Consider the following 13,188-nt stretch of genomic DNA (forward strand, 5'->3'; position numbering starts at 1 on the left):
AGTTTGCCCCAGCTGCCAGCACTGGGTGCATTGGGACCACCTCAAGTGAGATGGGTGATGGGGGGGCTTCTCCCCCCCTTCAATCGCCTGTATTTAATAGCACGCTACTATTTAAGGATCTCATCCCCAGGATATGGGATTCCCAGCATGGAGATGCTTCCCAAACCCCTGCTGTGCCCCCCAAAAGCAGGCAGCAGCCATGTAAAAGTCTCCATATATTTCACATGTACAAAAAGTCATGGGGGGGGGGGATTGGATTTGGGGGGGTCTGGGGCGGGGGGGGGGGCACCATCCTGCCACTCCCCCCCCCCAGCCTGGCTTTGGTCCCTTTTCTTTGGCAATTAGTGTTCACATCTGTGGTCAAAGTGACGAGCGCGGGGGGGGGGATGCCCCGTGGTCCCCATGGGGAGTTGTGGGGAGAACCCCAATGGGGTGGGGGCACCCCCAGGGGTCAGCTGGGCCCCAACGCAGCGGGGGGGGGGGGGTCCAAGTAGTGCCCCCTCCATCCGGTGCTGGGGTCCAGGCCCTGCCACAGCTACAGCCGGATCCACCTGTGCGTTGAGAGGGGAAGGGGCTGTGTCAGGGGCTGAGGCACCCGGCTGGGATCCAGTGTAGCACCGGGATCCTGTGCTGGGATCCAGTGTAGCACTGGGATCCTGTGCTGGGATCCAGTGTAGCACTGGTATCCTGTGCTGGGATCCAGTGTAGCACTGGGATCCTGTGCTGGGATCCAGTGTAGCACCGGGATCCAGTCTCGCAATGGAATCGATTATTGCACCAGGACCCTGATCTGCATCCGAGCCCCATGCTGCAAATCCCCCCTTGCGCCAGAACCTCCCCACTGCACTGGGATCTGGTGCTGGGATTCAGCCTTGCACTGGGATCCTGTACCAGGATCCGAGGGGCACCCTGGGGTGATGGCATGCGGGGAGGGGGCATGCGGGGCCGGGGGGGCGCTCAGCAGTATCAGGGGGCTCGGTGGTACTGGGAGGGGCTCGGTGGTACCAGGGGGGGCTCGGCGGTACCGGGGGGTGCTCGGCGGTACCGGGAGGGGCTCGGTGGTACCGGGGGGCTCGGCAGTACCGGGGGGTGCTCGGCGGTACCGGGAGGGGCTCGGTGGTACCAGGGGCTCGGCATGCCGCGGTACCTGGCGCTAACAGTTGGACTCATCGTGGTGCGCTGGGTCACAGAAGAAACGGGACCCTCGCTTGGCCGTGCGGGCGGTGAAGGGGACGCTCTTCAGCGCTGCATGGGGGGGGGACACACGGACACGTCAGCCCCGGGGCACGGGGGGCCGCGGGGGGGCCGGGCCGGGGGCGGCGGGGGCCGTACCGGTGATGATGTCCTCGATGGTGCCGTCTTTGCCCTCGTAGACCGGGCGATGGTCCTTGGCCTGGCGCCGCCGCAGCTCCGCGATCAGCTCCTGCTGCTGCCACTTGTTGCGCTGGGAGGGGGGGGGCACAGGTTGGGGGTGCCCGGGGTGGGGGGGTCCCCGTTGTGTGCCCCCCCCGCACTCACCTTCTCCTGCTTCTTGGCCTCCTGTGCCAGCAGCTTCTCCCGCATCACCTCCTCCTGCTTCTTCCGCGTCTCGTTCTCCTGCTCCGCATCCTGATGGAGCAAGGGGGGGTGATGGAGACGTCTCCTCCCCTGTGCACCCCCCTTCCCAACGTCACCTCCCAGCCCAGCCTCACCTTATAGGAGCGGATGAAGCGGACAAAGACCGGGAAGAAGACGGACGGGGGGGTGGTCTTGGGGCTCTCACCGAAGTACCGCACCACAGTGTTGTAGGCATCCTGGAGCGGGGATAGGGCCAGCGCTGGCACATGGGGGGTGTGCAAGGGGGGCACAAGGGGGCACAAGGGGGGCAGGAGGCCTCACCTCGGCCGTGCGTGCATCCCGCTGCAGTCGCTCCAGTTTGCCCTCGCTGCTGGCCAGGAAGCCGCGCAGGACGCTGTGCTCGTGCAGTCCACACTCACGCCGCAGCAGCTCCATGCCCCGGCCCAGCTCCTTCACGTCCAGCAGCACGTTCTCCAGGGACACTGTGGGGCACGGGGCCGGGCTCAGGGCACACACAGGGGGGGCTCGGGGAGGGGTGTGGGGTGCGGGATGGGGGGTACCTGCAGCCGCCTTCTCCACGAAGTGCAGCTCCTGCCAGAAGGTCGCCAGCTCCGGGTACTTCTCCCGCACCGTCAGCGCGATGAAGTGCAGCAGGGTCATCTTCCTGTCCGTTGATTTGGTGTCCAGGAGCTGCCGGAGGATGTGGGATGGGGCTCAGAGCTGGGGATCCCCGTGATGCCCACACTAGGATGGGGGAATCCCAGCGCTGCCCACCAGGTCCAGGCTCTGCAGCTTGAAGCCGTAGACAGCGCCGCGCTTGCTGCTGTTCATGTAGTTGCCCAGTGCCAGGATTATCTGCAAGGATCCAGCAGGACAAGGGGGTCAGTGAGGAGCAGGACATGGGACAGTGAGGATGGGGGGCAGGATCCAACCCACCTCCAACATGTGCTTGAGCTTCTGGGACGACTTGACAGAGGCTGAGGCTGCGATGATGGCGTTGAGCTGCTGCAGGGGGACAGGAGCGGGGTCAGTGGGGTCCCTTTGGGTGCACCCATGGGTGCACAGCCCCCGGCCCCGGCTCGTACCGGTGTGAGCATCTGGAGGTTGTCGGTGAAGTTGCCGAGGAAGGCCATGATCGCCATGCGCTGCGGCAGCCGCTCCACCTTGCTGAAGTGCAGCATGAACCGGTCCTCATCCGCCAGCTCCTCCAGCGGCTTCCGCTCGCGCTCGTACTGCCGCAGCGCCTTGGCCTCCGCCTCCGTGGGCAGGAACCGCATCAGGCACTCCACAAAGTCCACCGGCAGCGTCGCCAGGTCGAACCTGCACCCAGTGCATCCTGACTGGAGCCATTGCACCCCGACCAGAGCCACTGTACCCCAACCAGAGCCACTGTACCACAACTAGAGCCATTGCACCGGGACCAGAGCCACTGCACCCCAACTGGAGCCATTGCACCCCGACCAGAGCCACTGCACCCCAACTGGAGCCATTGCATCCCACCCAAGCCCCTGCATCCCAATCATCCCCCCTGCCCCCCCACACACGTGTGGATGGCCCTGCAGATCTCCTCGGCGCTGCGGCCGGCCTTGCGCAGGGTGATGGCCAGGTTCTTGGCACGGTTGGCCTCCAGCAGCGTCACTTTGCTCGCCGCCTTCTGCGCTCCCTTGCTCTTGGCACACACCAGGTCCAGCGCCGGCCCCTGCGCCTTGGTCTTGAACAGCTCCTCAAAGCGCTCCAGGTCCAGGTCCTGGTGGGGCGAGGATGGGGGTCAGAGGGGGCAGCGGTGGTGGCACCTCTCGGGGGGTGGTCCCAGCTCACCTCCAGCACCCGCTCATCATCCAGCTCACTGAACACGGTCCCACTGATCTGGTTGGGCTTCAGGGCCGTCCAGTTGAAGACAGGCAGCCGGAACTTGGTTTTGATGGGCTTCTTGATGCGGATGGCTGCAGTGGGGCAGGAGCCTGCTCAGCCCCCCCTTTACCCCCCCGAGCCATCCATCCCCTGTGCCACCCCTTGCTTGGCCATTGCAGCCCCAGCACCCTGAGACCGCATCGCCCCCATGGTCCCCGCATACCCGAGAGCCCCACGGTGAGCGCGATGGAGGGTGAAGCCCCAGGCAGTGGCGGCGCGGGGGGGCACTTGCCTGTGAAGAGAGCAGAGGATGAGGCTGCTCTGGGTACCCCCATCCTCAGGGACACCCCCATCTGGAGGCTCCCTCCCCATCTCCCCATGGACTCACCGGGCAGCGGGGGCGCGGGGGGCGGCAGGGGGGGCGGCGGCGGAGGGGGGGGCGGGGGCGGTGCGGGCTCGGCGGGGGGCAGGACGGGGACCCTGGGGGTGTCCCCCGTGGGCTGGGGCTGGGGCTCGGGCGGGGGGGGGGGGCTCGGAGCCATAGCGCAGCCGGAACGCTTCATCCTTCTCGTGGATCAGGCGCCGCAGGGTGCGCACTTGGTGGCTCGTGTGCTCGTAGGTCTCCTGCGCAGGGAGGGGGTCAGCACCGGGGGGGGCCGGACCCCCCCCCACGGACCCCATGGACCCCCCCCTTACCTTGACTACCTCCAGCTCCTTCTCCCGCTGCAGCAGCTGCTTCTCCAGCTCCGCCACACGCATCATGTTCTCATTCTCCAGGTCCAGCAGCTTCTCCGTTAGCTGGGGGGGGGAGGCACGGATGTGACACCAGCATCGGGACCCCCCAACTCCAGTGTCACCACAGCCAGGACCCGTGTCCCTGTGCTCACGTACATGGGAGAGATGCTCCTCCAGCTCCTCCACCTTCTCCAGCGCCACGTTCTTGGTCTCGGCGTCCTCCAGCAGCCCCCCCACGTCAAAGACGTTGTCCAGGTACGCTTGGATCTGTACCTGCAGCTTCTCGCTCTCCGTGTGCCTCGACTTCTGCAGGCATCGGGGCAGCGTCAGGGATGGGGCAGGGTCCATCAGGGCTCCCCCTCCTGCCCCCTCATCCCTCCATACCTGCAGGAACTCCTCCAGCCCCAGTTTGGTGAACTCATACTGGAGATGGACGCGGAAGTTCATGTCCTCCACCGAGTGCACCACGATGTTGATGAACTGCATGCAGGCAACCTGCAGGCAGGGCTGGTGTTACCGGAGCTGCCCCACAGCATCACATCCCATCCCACACAATGGTGCCCCACCATGAAGTCGATGCTGCTGTCCTCATTGCGGAAGTAGTCCATCAGCCGCTCGAAGCGGTGCTTCTCCTTGCAGACCTGAGCAGGCAGCAGATATGGGGTGAATGTGGAGCTCCCCCCACCCCAGCCACCAGGCCCCCATCCCCATGGTCCTGGTCCTCGATCCCAGCCTCATCCTGATGCTCCCGGTGCCCCCATCCCAGCCTGGTCCCTCTTTTGGTACCTCCTTGAAGTTGTCGAAGGCAGCCAAGATGATCTCATGGCCACCCCTCACTAAGCAGACGGCTGCCAACAGCTCCAGCACCAACGCCTTCATCCTGGGGCAGAGCCACACCATCACCATCACCATCACACTGATACCAGGGACGCCCCCATTGCCGGACCCCCCCTTACCTCGGGTTCTTGTTATTGAGGCTCAGAGCGATCTCATTAACAGCATGGGGATGGGACATGACCAGGTTGAAGCCGTACTGTGGAGATGGAGCAGGGACGGCGTTAGTGGCACCGGTGTGGTGGCAATGGTGGCACCAGGGGTGCGCGTGTCCCCTGCCCTGGTACCTGGTAGTTCATGATGGCCCGAAGGCACATGATGCAGAGGTGGACGTCATCCTTCTGGCTCACCAGGCGCGAGTTCTTCAGCGCCCTGCGGCTCGGCAGGGTCCCGTAGCTGGGGGGGGGACACGGGGCGCCGGTGAGCAGGACCCTGCCAATGGGGCTGCACCAGAGCCGTGGGACCATGGCGGGGACAGCGCAGCTTCGGGAGGGGGACAGGCAGAGAGAAGCAACGGGAGGGCGAGAGGGCGGCGCCGGCAGCCGGTACTTACCGGCAGAGAGAGAGAGAGAGCAGAGCCAGAGGGGACAGGGGGGCCCGGGCCTGGAAGCAGAGACGGGGCAAGTTACCCCGGGCAGAGCCAGAGCTGGGGCAAGCGGAGGCAGCGGCACAGGGACGGGGATGGCAGCGGCACACGTGGGGCAGCGCAGGATGTGGCACGTGTGGCACCGGGCACGGCACAGAAAGGCACAGGGTGCACCATGGGCAATGTGTGGCACAGGGCAGTGTGGTGGTGCCTGGCACAGGGCACACACCATGGCAGGATGATGAATGGCACAAGGCAGGATGGTGCATGGCACAGGGCACACACCAGTGCAGGATGGTGCATGGCACATGGCACACACCAGTGCAGGATGACGCATGGCACAGGGCACACACCAGTGCAGGATGGTGCATGGCACAAGGCACACACCAGTGCAGGATGACGCATGGCACAGGGCACACACCAGTGCAGGATGGTGCATGGCACAAGGCACACACCAGTGCAGGATGATGTATGGCACAGGGCACACACCAGTGCAGGATGACGCATGGCACAGGGCACACACCAGTGCAGGATGGTGCATGGCACAAGGCACACACCAGTGCAGGATGATGCATGGCACAGGGCACACACCAGTGCAGGATGATGCATGGCACAAGGCACACACCAGTGCAGGATGGTGCATGGCACATGGCACACACCAGTGCAGGATGATGCATGGCACAAGGCACATACCATGTCAGAGTGTGGCACTGGCAGGACCCACCGGCCGCGGTGGGTACGTACCGTAGGGCGCTCTGGCGAGCCGAGCGGGCGATGCTGCTGCCGAAGGGCGCGGGCAGAGCGCTGGGGGGCTGCAGATCCTCGATGGACCTGCTCCAGGCGCGCAGCTTCTCCAGCGCGCCGTCCTCACCTTCCAGCCCCTCAAAATCCAACCTGGCACATGGGGAACGGACGGGAGCACACAGGGAACGAGCACACGGGGATGGAGCACACAGGGATGGAGCACACAGGGAAGGGGCACACGGGGAAGGGGGCACACGGGGATGGAGCACACAGCTTCAGCACGGAGCAGCAGCAGCCACCGCAGCAAGCGCTGAAGCAGGTGGCAGCAGCAGAGCAGGGAAAGGTGCAAGGAGGACCCCAGGACCCCCAACCTGGGTGGGCAGGATGGGGACGAGCATCTCGTGTCCCTCCAGACCCCATAGTGCTGATCAGAGGCTGACAGGATGGAATTGCCATGGGGCACCCCCCAGCATCCCAAGCCCCCCCCAGCACCCCACTCACATGACGGCGCACTGGGCGAAGGACAGGTAATTCACCAGCACATCCAGCCCCTTGTTCTCATCATTGAGGAACTCACGCACCCACCTACAGCACCGAGCACCCATCAGAGCCCGCTGGAGCTGGGAACCCCCCACTCCCGCTGTGATCCCCCCACCAGCATAGGGGACCCAGCACAAGGGGTGTTAAGGGGGTGTCCCAGGGCTCAGCGGCCGTTGCAGCCCCCTCGGTTATCGGCGGCGCCAGCCCCGGCCCAGCTTTATCTGTTGGCTGCAGGGCAGGGAGGGCTGAGCCGGGTGCTGGGGGAGAGCATCCCGGGGTGGGAGGGGGTGTTTGGGGTGCCCCTGGCAGGGCGTTGGGATGCACGGGATGGGCACATGGGGAGCGGGTCTGTGTGCACACGGAGGGGCTGGGTGTGAATGCTCGGCCTCAGGGGACCCCATGCCTGCCTGTTCCCTGCCTGCAGCCCGTGAGTCAGGCAGCGGCGGGAGCTGGGGGGGGGCTCCTGGGGGCCGCCCCTTTCCTGCCGGCGCCAGCCCCTCGCCCCAGCGGGTTTCCTGTCTCCGGCTGCTGCTATTTTCGGGCCGCGGTTGGGGAAGAGCCGAAAGCTGCGGCCGCGCTGGGGCCGGTGGCGGGGCTCAGCCCCCGCACGTGCACGAGCGGCCCCGCGCACCCCCGGTAACGGAACCCCCTCCCCCCCCCCCTCCCCGGTGCCCGGAGGAGCCTCCCCACGGGGCGGCACCGGCGGTACCCGCCCGCAGCATCCGCTCCCGCGACCCGCGGCGGCACGGCCGGGGCAGGAACCGGAGCAGTTCCTGCAGCGCCTCCGGCTTCCCCTGCAGCTGCGGCCAGGCCGGGCCGGGACCACGAACCCCCCCCGGAGCCCGAGCTCACCCGATGTGGTTTGTCCTCAGGCTGATCTCCAGCTCACGCAGGACCTTGGTGGACTCCTGCACCCTCCTCCTGAACTTCTGGGGGCAGAGCAAGGCTGAGCCGGCTCCCCCCGGGCTCCTGCAGGCCCTGAGCCCCCCCAGGACCCCCCAGCCCCCTCACCTTCCTCGTGACGCCCGGCTCCAGGAAACTGCGCAGCTTTTGGATGTAGGCATGGGGGGGGCTCTTGACCTGGAACCGCTCCTGGAGAGGACACGGGGGTGTTGGTGGCACCAGAACGGCAGCACAGCCTCCCATAGCCCCCCATGGCTCCCCATAGCCTCCAACCTGGTCGCAGATGAGGTCCCACTTCTTCTCGTTGTCGTACTGCCGCAGGAGCCGGGCTTTGTCCGGGGGCAGGTTCATGGAGCTCTGGGGCAAAAGGGGGAATGTCACTCCTGAGGGACACGGGGACACTGCCACCCCCTGAAGACACAGCCAGGGACCCTGGCACTGGGAAGCCCATGGGGACAGCGGTGTGGTACAGGGATAGAGTGGCACAGGCAGCAGTGTGACACGGTGACAGCAGTGCCACCAGGGCCAGGCGCCAGCCACCGGCTGCACCAAATCTCGCGCATCCTTCCTGTCTGCTCCCGCTTCCTTGCCGCAGAACCGCAGGCTCCGGTCCCTGACCGCGGTGCCCGGGGCATCGGGCATCTCCATGGCAGGGACCGGGACCAGGACAGGAGGCATCTCCTGGACACAAACGGGATGCCGCGGCGGCAAACGGGGGTGCGGGATGGCGCTGTTCTGGCGATGCCACCCTGGAGGCGGGAGGTGCCGTTACCGGGATGCGGTCACCGCCGCATCGGGAGATGCCATCGCTCCACCCGCTCCGTGGCAGCTAAAATTATCCCTGCCTGGTCCCCCTCCGGGCCCCGCGAGCAGCAGGAAACCGGGACAACGCCTGGGCGAGGCCGGGCACCCCCGGGTAGGGGACAGCGCCAGGGGGGTGGCAGCGGCACCGCCACCATGGGGACCCCCCCACGGGAGCGATGCCCCCGTCCCCTAAAGGCCCCGCTATTGGCTCACGGCGAGCACCGGTAAAACGGGGCCCCCGGGGACATCCCGGGGCTGGCGGAGGGGACGCGCAGGGGCCCCCGATGGGGGCACCGGGGGCGGCTTTGAAGCGCAGCCGCCCTCACCGGCAGTCCCGCCGCTCGCTTCCTGCCTTTGTGGTGGGAGCGGAGCCGCTCCCGGCCGGGCACTTCCTCCGCCACCGCCCCCCAGCACCGGGGACCCCCCCCTCGTGTGAATGAGCCCCCCCCGGGGAGCCCATCCCGGGACATTGGGGCTGGACCGTGTCCGGCCACCGGGGCTGCAGCCCCATCCCCTGAGGAGCAACCGGGACCGGGGGGGTGGAACAGCACCGGGGTCCCCCAGCGCCACCCCCCAAAATGCCACATTCCCCCCCCCGTCGGCCTCCCCCGGCAGGATGCGCCACCCCCGCCACCGGCCCCACCGGGACCGGCTCCCGCATCCGCCCCGCGTCGGACGTGGGAACGAGCAATGGGTCCCCCTCCACCGGGGGTGCCGGTGAACTCCCCGGCACCCCCCGGTTCCGGCTCCCAGAGCCCCATGGGACCACGCTCGGTATTTCCTGCCCCGCCGTGGCTTCCGCCGCCACCGGGAGCCCCCGGTGTCACTCGGCCATGGTGGCCCTGCCGCCACCTCCCATCCCTGCGGACCGGCCACCGGGGACGCGGTTCCCCCGTTGACAGCGGCGCTGTCGGGGGCACCGCAGAGACGCCCCCGGTACCGGGTGGCACCGCAGCCTTGGCCGGTGACCGGAGCGCGGTGGCCACCGCCCCGGCCGGGACAGCGGCCACGGGACCGCGCAGGGACCCGCACCCAGCCCCGTCCGCCGCCTCGACGGGACCCTCCCGGTAAAAAGCCCCGGGTCCTGAGGGCAGCCCCGGCTGGCACCGGGAGCGGCGTCACCCCCCGGGGATGTCCCGGGCCGGGCTCCCCCCTCCCCGCTGCCGCTGCCCAACCCCGCGGCACCGCCGCTGCCCGCCCGCCCCCGGGTCCTCCTGGCGCCGGTGCCCGCCCGCAGCCGGACGCCGGGAGGGGAGCTCGGCGGCGCCGGGTTTCGGGCGCACCGGGAGGGGTCGCGGGGAGGGGCGGACGGGGAAGGAGCGGCGGGACCCGGAGGAGGGGCCCCGGGGACCGGGAACGGAGCGCGGGGGAAGCGCAACGGGGAACGGGGCGGGGGGAACGTGAGGGATGCAGCAGGGCCCCGGGGCCGCGGCGGGGATCGGGGTCTCACCAGCACCAGGGCGAAGCGCTCCTCCAGCTCGCAGGGCTCCGGCATCGGCATCTTGCCCGGGGCCAGCAGCCCGGGCCCCGCGGCCGCCGCCGCTCCCGGTCCCCGGGGCAGCGTCTCCCCGTCCGCGCTCTCCACGTTCCCCATCCCCGGCCCAGGCACCGGGGGGCGGTGGGGGAGGCTCTGCCCGTCGCGTCCGGCGCCTCCCGGCCCCGCCCCGCCCCGCCCGGCCCCGCCCCGCCCGGTGCGCGGCGGCGCCGCCAGGGGGCGCGCAGGGACGGGCAGGTAACGGCGGCTCCACCGGGGGGCGCTCAAGAGGAGCGGTAGCCAGTGGGGAGGTACCGATTGGCTCGGCGACGGCTACGCCGACCAATGAGCGTCGCGCTTCTGTGCGGGGGAGGCGGCGTGTGACCAACTGCGTCTCTCGGGCGCGGCCAGCCGCCAATGAGCGTCAGCCGCGGCTCGCCCCGCCTCACTCCTGGGGGCGGTTATCAGCCAATAGAACGAAGCGGTGGGCGGGCCTGGGGGAGCGCTGGCCAATGAGCGGCGGAGGAGTGGCGGAGTGGGGACCGTTCGAGGCCTGGCACGGACGCGGAGCCGCGCAGGTGAGGGCGGCGGCGGCGGCGCGGGGGGGCCGGGGGGCGGGGGGGGCACCGGGCAGCGCCCGACCCGAAACGGCCGCACGGGGGGGGGGGGTCCCGGCGGCTCCAACCCCCCCATGGCCCTCACCGGGGGGGCCGGCCCAGCCCCAGCAGCTCCTGCGCCTCCCCCGTCCCCAGGCCCCGCTGCGGGTCCCGGAGGGCACCGGGGGGGCTCCGGGTGCGGGTCCCGGTTCCGCATTGAGCGGGGGCGGCACCGTCGGAACCGGAAGGGCCCCGGCTCTGGGCGCTGCCCCGGTGCCGCCCCCCCCGCCATGGGGCAGGGACCGGAGCAGGCGGAGCCCGCTCAGCCCCACGGGGGCACCGGCGCTCCCCGCAGCTCAGAGCCGCTCCCCAGCTGCCGGCAGCTCCCGCGGGGCCCGGCCCCCCCCCGGGTACCCGCAAGGCCCCGCAGCTCCTGGGGCATCCCCCGGGCTCCTTTATCCCTATGGGGGCTGCAATGGGGTCCCCCTGACCCAGCGCCGCTCCCGCAGCTTGATCCCAGCCCAGCGGCCGGTGCCCCCCCTGCCCGGCACCATGAACGTGTTCGACCGCAGCATCAACATGGACGCGCTCTTCAAGTTCTCCCACATGTGAGTAAAGGGGGGGCTCGGGGGGGTCTCTCCTGACAGCCCCTCACCCCCCCCCCATCACCCGCAGCTCGGCGTCCACCCAGGAGCATCTCAAGAGGGTCTACGCCAGCTTCGCCCTCTGCATGTTGGTGGCGGCCGTGGGGGCTTACATCAATGCGGTGACCCACCTCTTCCAGGTGAGTGCCTATGGGGCGTTGTTGGGACCCCCCCCATCTCGCACCCCCTCTACACGGTGTGATGCTGGGTCCCCATCTGCCTCTCGCCCCACAGCTGAGCCTCCTGACGGGCCTGGGCGCGCTGGGGCTCATGGTGTGGCTCACGGCCACCCCGCACAGCCGCGACACGGAGCGCAAGAGGCTGGGGATGCTGACGGGCTTCGCCTTCCTCACCGGTGGGTGGCACCGGGGACCCCCCCAGGGCCCGGTGGGGAGCGGGGGTGAGAGACCCAGATGGCTCCACTGACGCCACCTCTGTTTTGCAGGCATCAACCTGGGGCCGCTGCTGCAGATGTGCATCTCCATCAACCCCAGGTAGGAGCAGCCCCCCTGCTCCCCGTGCCCCCCAGTGCCCCCCAGGCCCCATTCACCCCCTGCTCTCTCCCTCAGCATCATCCCCACTGCCTTCCTGGGCACTGCCACCATCTTCACCTGCTTCTCGCTGAGTGCCCTGTACGCCCGGCGCCGCAGCTTCCTCTACCTGGGAGGTGAGAGGGACCGGGGGGGGGAGGTCTGGGGGCTCCCCACAGCGGGGCAGGGCCAGGCCTCACTCCCTGCCTTCTCCCTGCAGGATTCCTGCTCTCTGGCCTCACCCTGATGCTTCTCTCCTCACTGGTTAACGCCTTCATGGGATCCACTTGGCTCTTCACGGTGCGGTCCCTTCTGTCTGCCAGGAGCCCCCCATGGGATGGATGGATGGATGGGTGGATGGATGGACGGATGGATTGACATCACCTCCCATTGGTGACACCAACCCTATCTAACGTCCCCTCTCCCTCCCACAGGCCAATCTCTACGTGGGGCTGATGATCATGTGCGGCTTCGTGCTCTTTGACACGCAACTCATCATTGAGAAGGCGGAGAACGGGGACAAGGATTACATCTGGTGGGTGCTGGGGGGTATGGGATGGGATTGGATGGGATGGGACAGGCCCCCCCAATTCATCCTCCCCATCCCATAGGCACTGTGTCGATCTCTTCCTTGACTTCGTCAACATCTTCCGGGAGCTCCTCATGATCCTGGGCATGACTGAGGTGGGTGATGGGGCCTGGGCATGGCCTGGGGGGGACAAACCCACCCCTCGGAGCCCCCCAGCACCCAACCTCCCCCTTTCCTCCCGCAGAACAAGAAGAAGGAGAAGAAGTGAAGCGGCTCCAGGCTGAGGTGGAGCTGTCCCCCTCCCATCCCCACCCCATCCCTGTCCCCATCCCACCCATCCCCTTTCCCTCTGGTCCATTCCAGGGTTGCGCTTTGCTGCCGTGAGAAGCAGCCGGAAGCTTTCGCCTCTGTGGGTTTTTCTCTTGTTCAAGCTTTTCTTTGATTAGAAACCGGCCAATTTGTGGATCCTGCTGGAATTTGGCTCTCCCCAACCCCTATTTCCCACCTCCCGCCCTCCCCCCCCCTTATCCCAGGTCCCATATCCCACGGCTGACACGTTCCGGAGCTTTCCAGAGTCACCGTGTCCCTGTGGTACCCGGGATGGGTGGGGGGGGCAGCGGGTCCTGCCTGCAGCCAGATTCTCCTTTAGTGCCAAGAAATCCAATGGGATGGCAGCAGTGGGGCTGGCGCGATCCGAACCGGAGCGATCCCAATCCCGCCGCCACCTCTCTTTGTACACCGGGATGATTCAATAAACGCTCAGAATGGAACCCTCAGCCCCATCCCTGTGTCCATCCCTGTGTCCATGCGCCCATCCCACAAGCAGAGACCACAGCGGCTGCACAAGGACTATATAAATAA

The 13,188-nt window shown here is 67.9% G+C and overlaps 2 protein-coding genes across 2 annotated transcripts; one reads left to right on the forward strand and one right to left on the reverse strand.

Moving 5' to 3' along the window:
* Positions 1 to 276: 276 nt before the first annotated feature.
* On the reverse strand, positions 277 to 10,198 carry FMNL3 (formin like 3). Its single transcript, XM_034071555.1, is given in 28 exon segments — positions 277 to 551; positions 1,148 to 1,245; positions 1,333 to 1,444; positions 1,519 to 1,608; positions 1,692 to 1,793; positions 1,879 to 2,039; positions 2,118 to 2,247; positions 2,332 to 2,412; positions 2,494 to 2,562; positions 2,643 to 2,877; positions 3,102 to 3,304; positions 3,376 to 3,500; positions 3,632 to 3,700; positions 3,797 to 3,879; positions 3,881 to 4,032; positions 4,105 to 4,206; positions 4,300 to 4,449; positions 4,528 to 4,638; positions 4,710 to 4,784; positions 4,930 to 5,023; positions 5,100 to 5,176; positions 5,265 to 5,373; positions 6,308 to 6,457; positions 6,809 to 6,892; positions 7,700 to 7,776; positions 7,859 to 7,939; positions 8,024 to 8,107; positions 10,005 to 10,198. Coding segments are annotated over 27 exon segments (3,042 nt in total). The 5' UTR covers positions 10,149 to 10,198; the 3' UTR covers positions 277 to 551; positions 1,148 to 1,153.
* A 329-nt stretch (positions 10,199 to 10,527) lies between these two features.
* TMBIM6 (transmembrane BAX inhibitor motif containing 6) lies at positions 10,528 to 13,109 on the forward strand. The gene is made up of 10 exons (XM_034071456.1): positions 10,528 to 10,606; positions 11,134 to 11,232; positions 11,300 to 11,408; positions 11,503 to 11,623; positions 11,714 to 11,762; positions 11,838 to 11,935; positions 12,019 to 12,098; positions 12,233 to 12,333; positions 12,410 to 12,482; positions 12,572 to 13,109. The coding sequence occupies exons 2-10, from the start codon at positions 11,177 to 11,179 to the stop codon at positions 12,593 to 12,595; spliced, it is 711 nt and encodes a 236-aa protein (XP_033927347.1). The 5' UTR covers positions 10,528 to 10,606; positions 11,134 to 11,176; the 3' UTR covers positions 12,596 to 13,109.
* Positions 13,110 to 13,188: the final 79 nt, after the last annotated feature.

The sequence above is a fragment of the Melopsittacus undulatus genome, chromosome 21 (assembly GCF_012275295.1).
Source record: "Melopsittacus undulatus isolate bMelUnd1 chromosome 21, bMelUnd1.mat.Z, whole genome shotgun sequence".
NCBI lineage: Eukaryota > Metazoa > Chordata > Aves > Psittaciformes > Psittaculidae > Melopsittacus > Melopsittacus undulatus.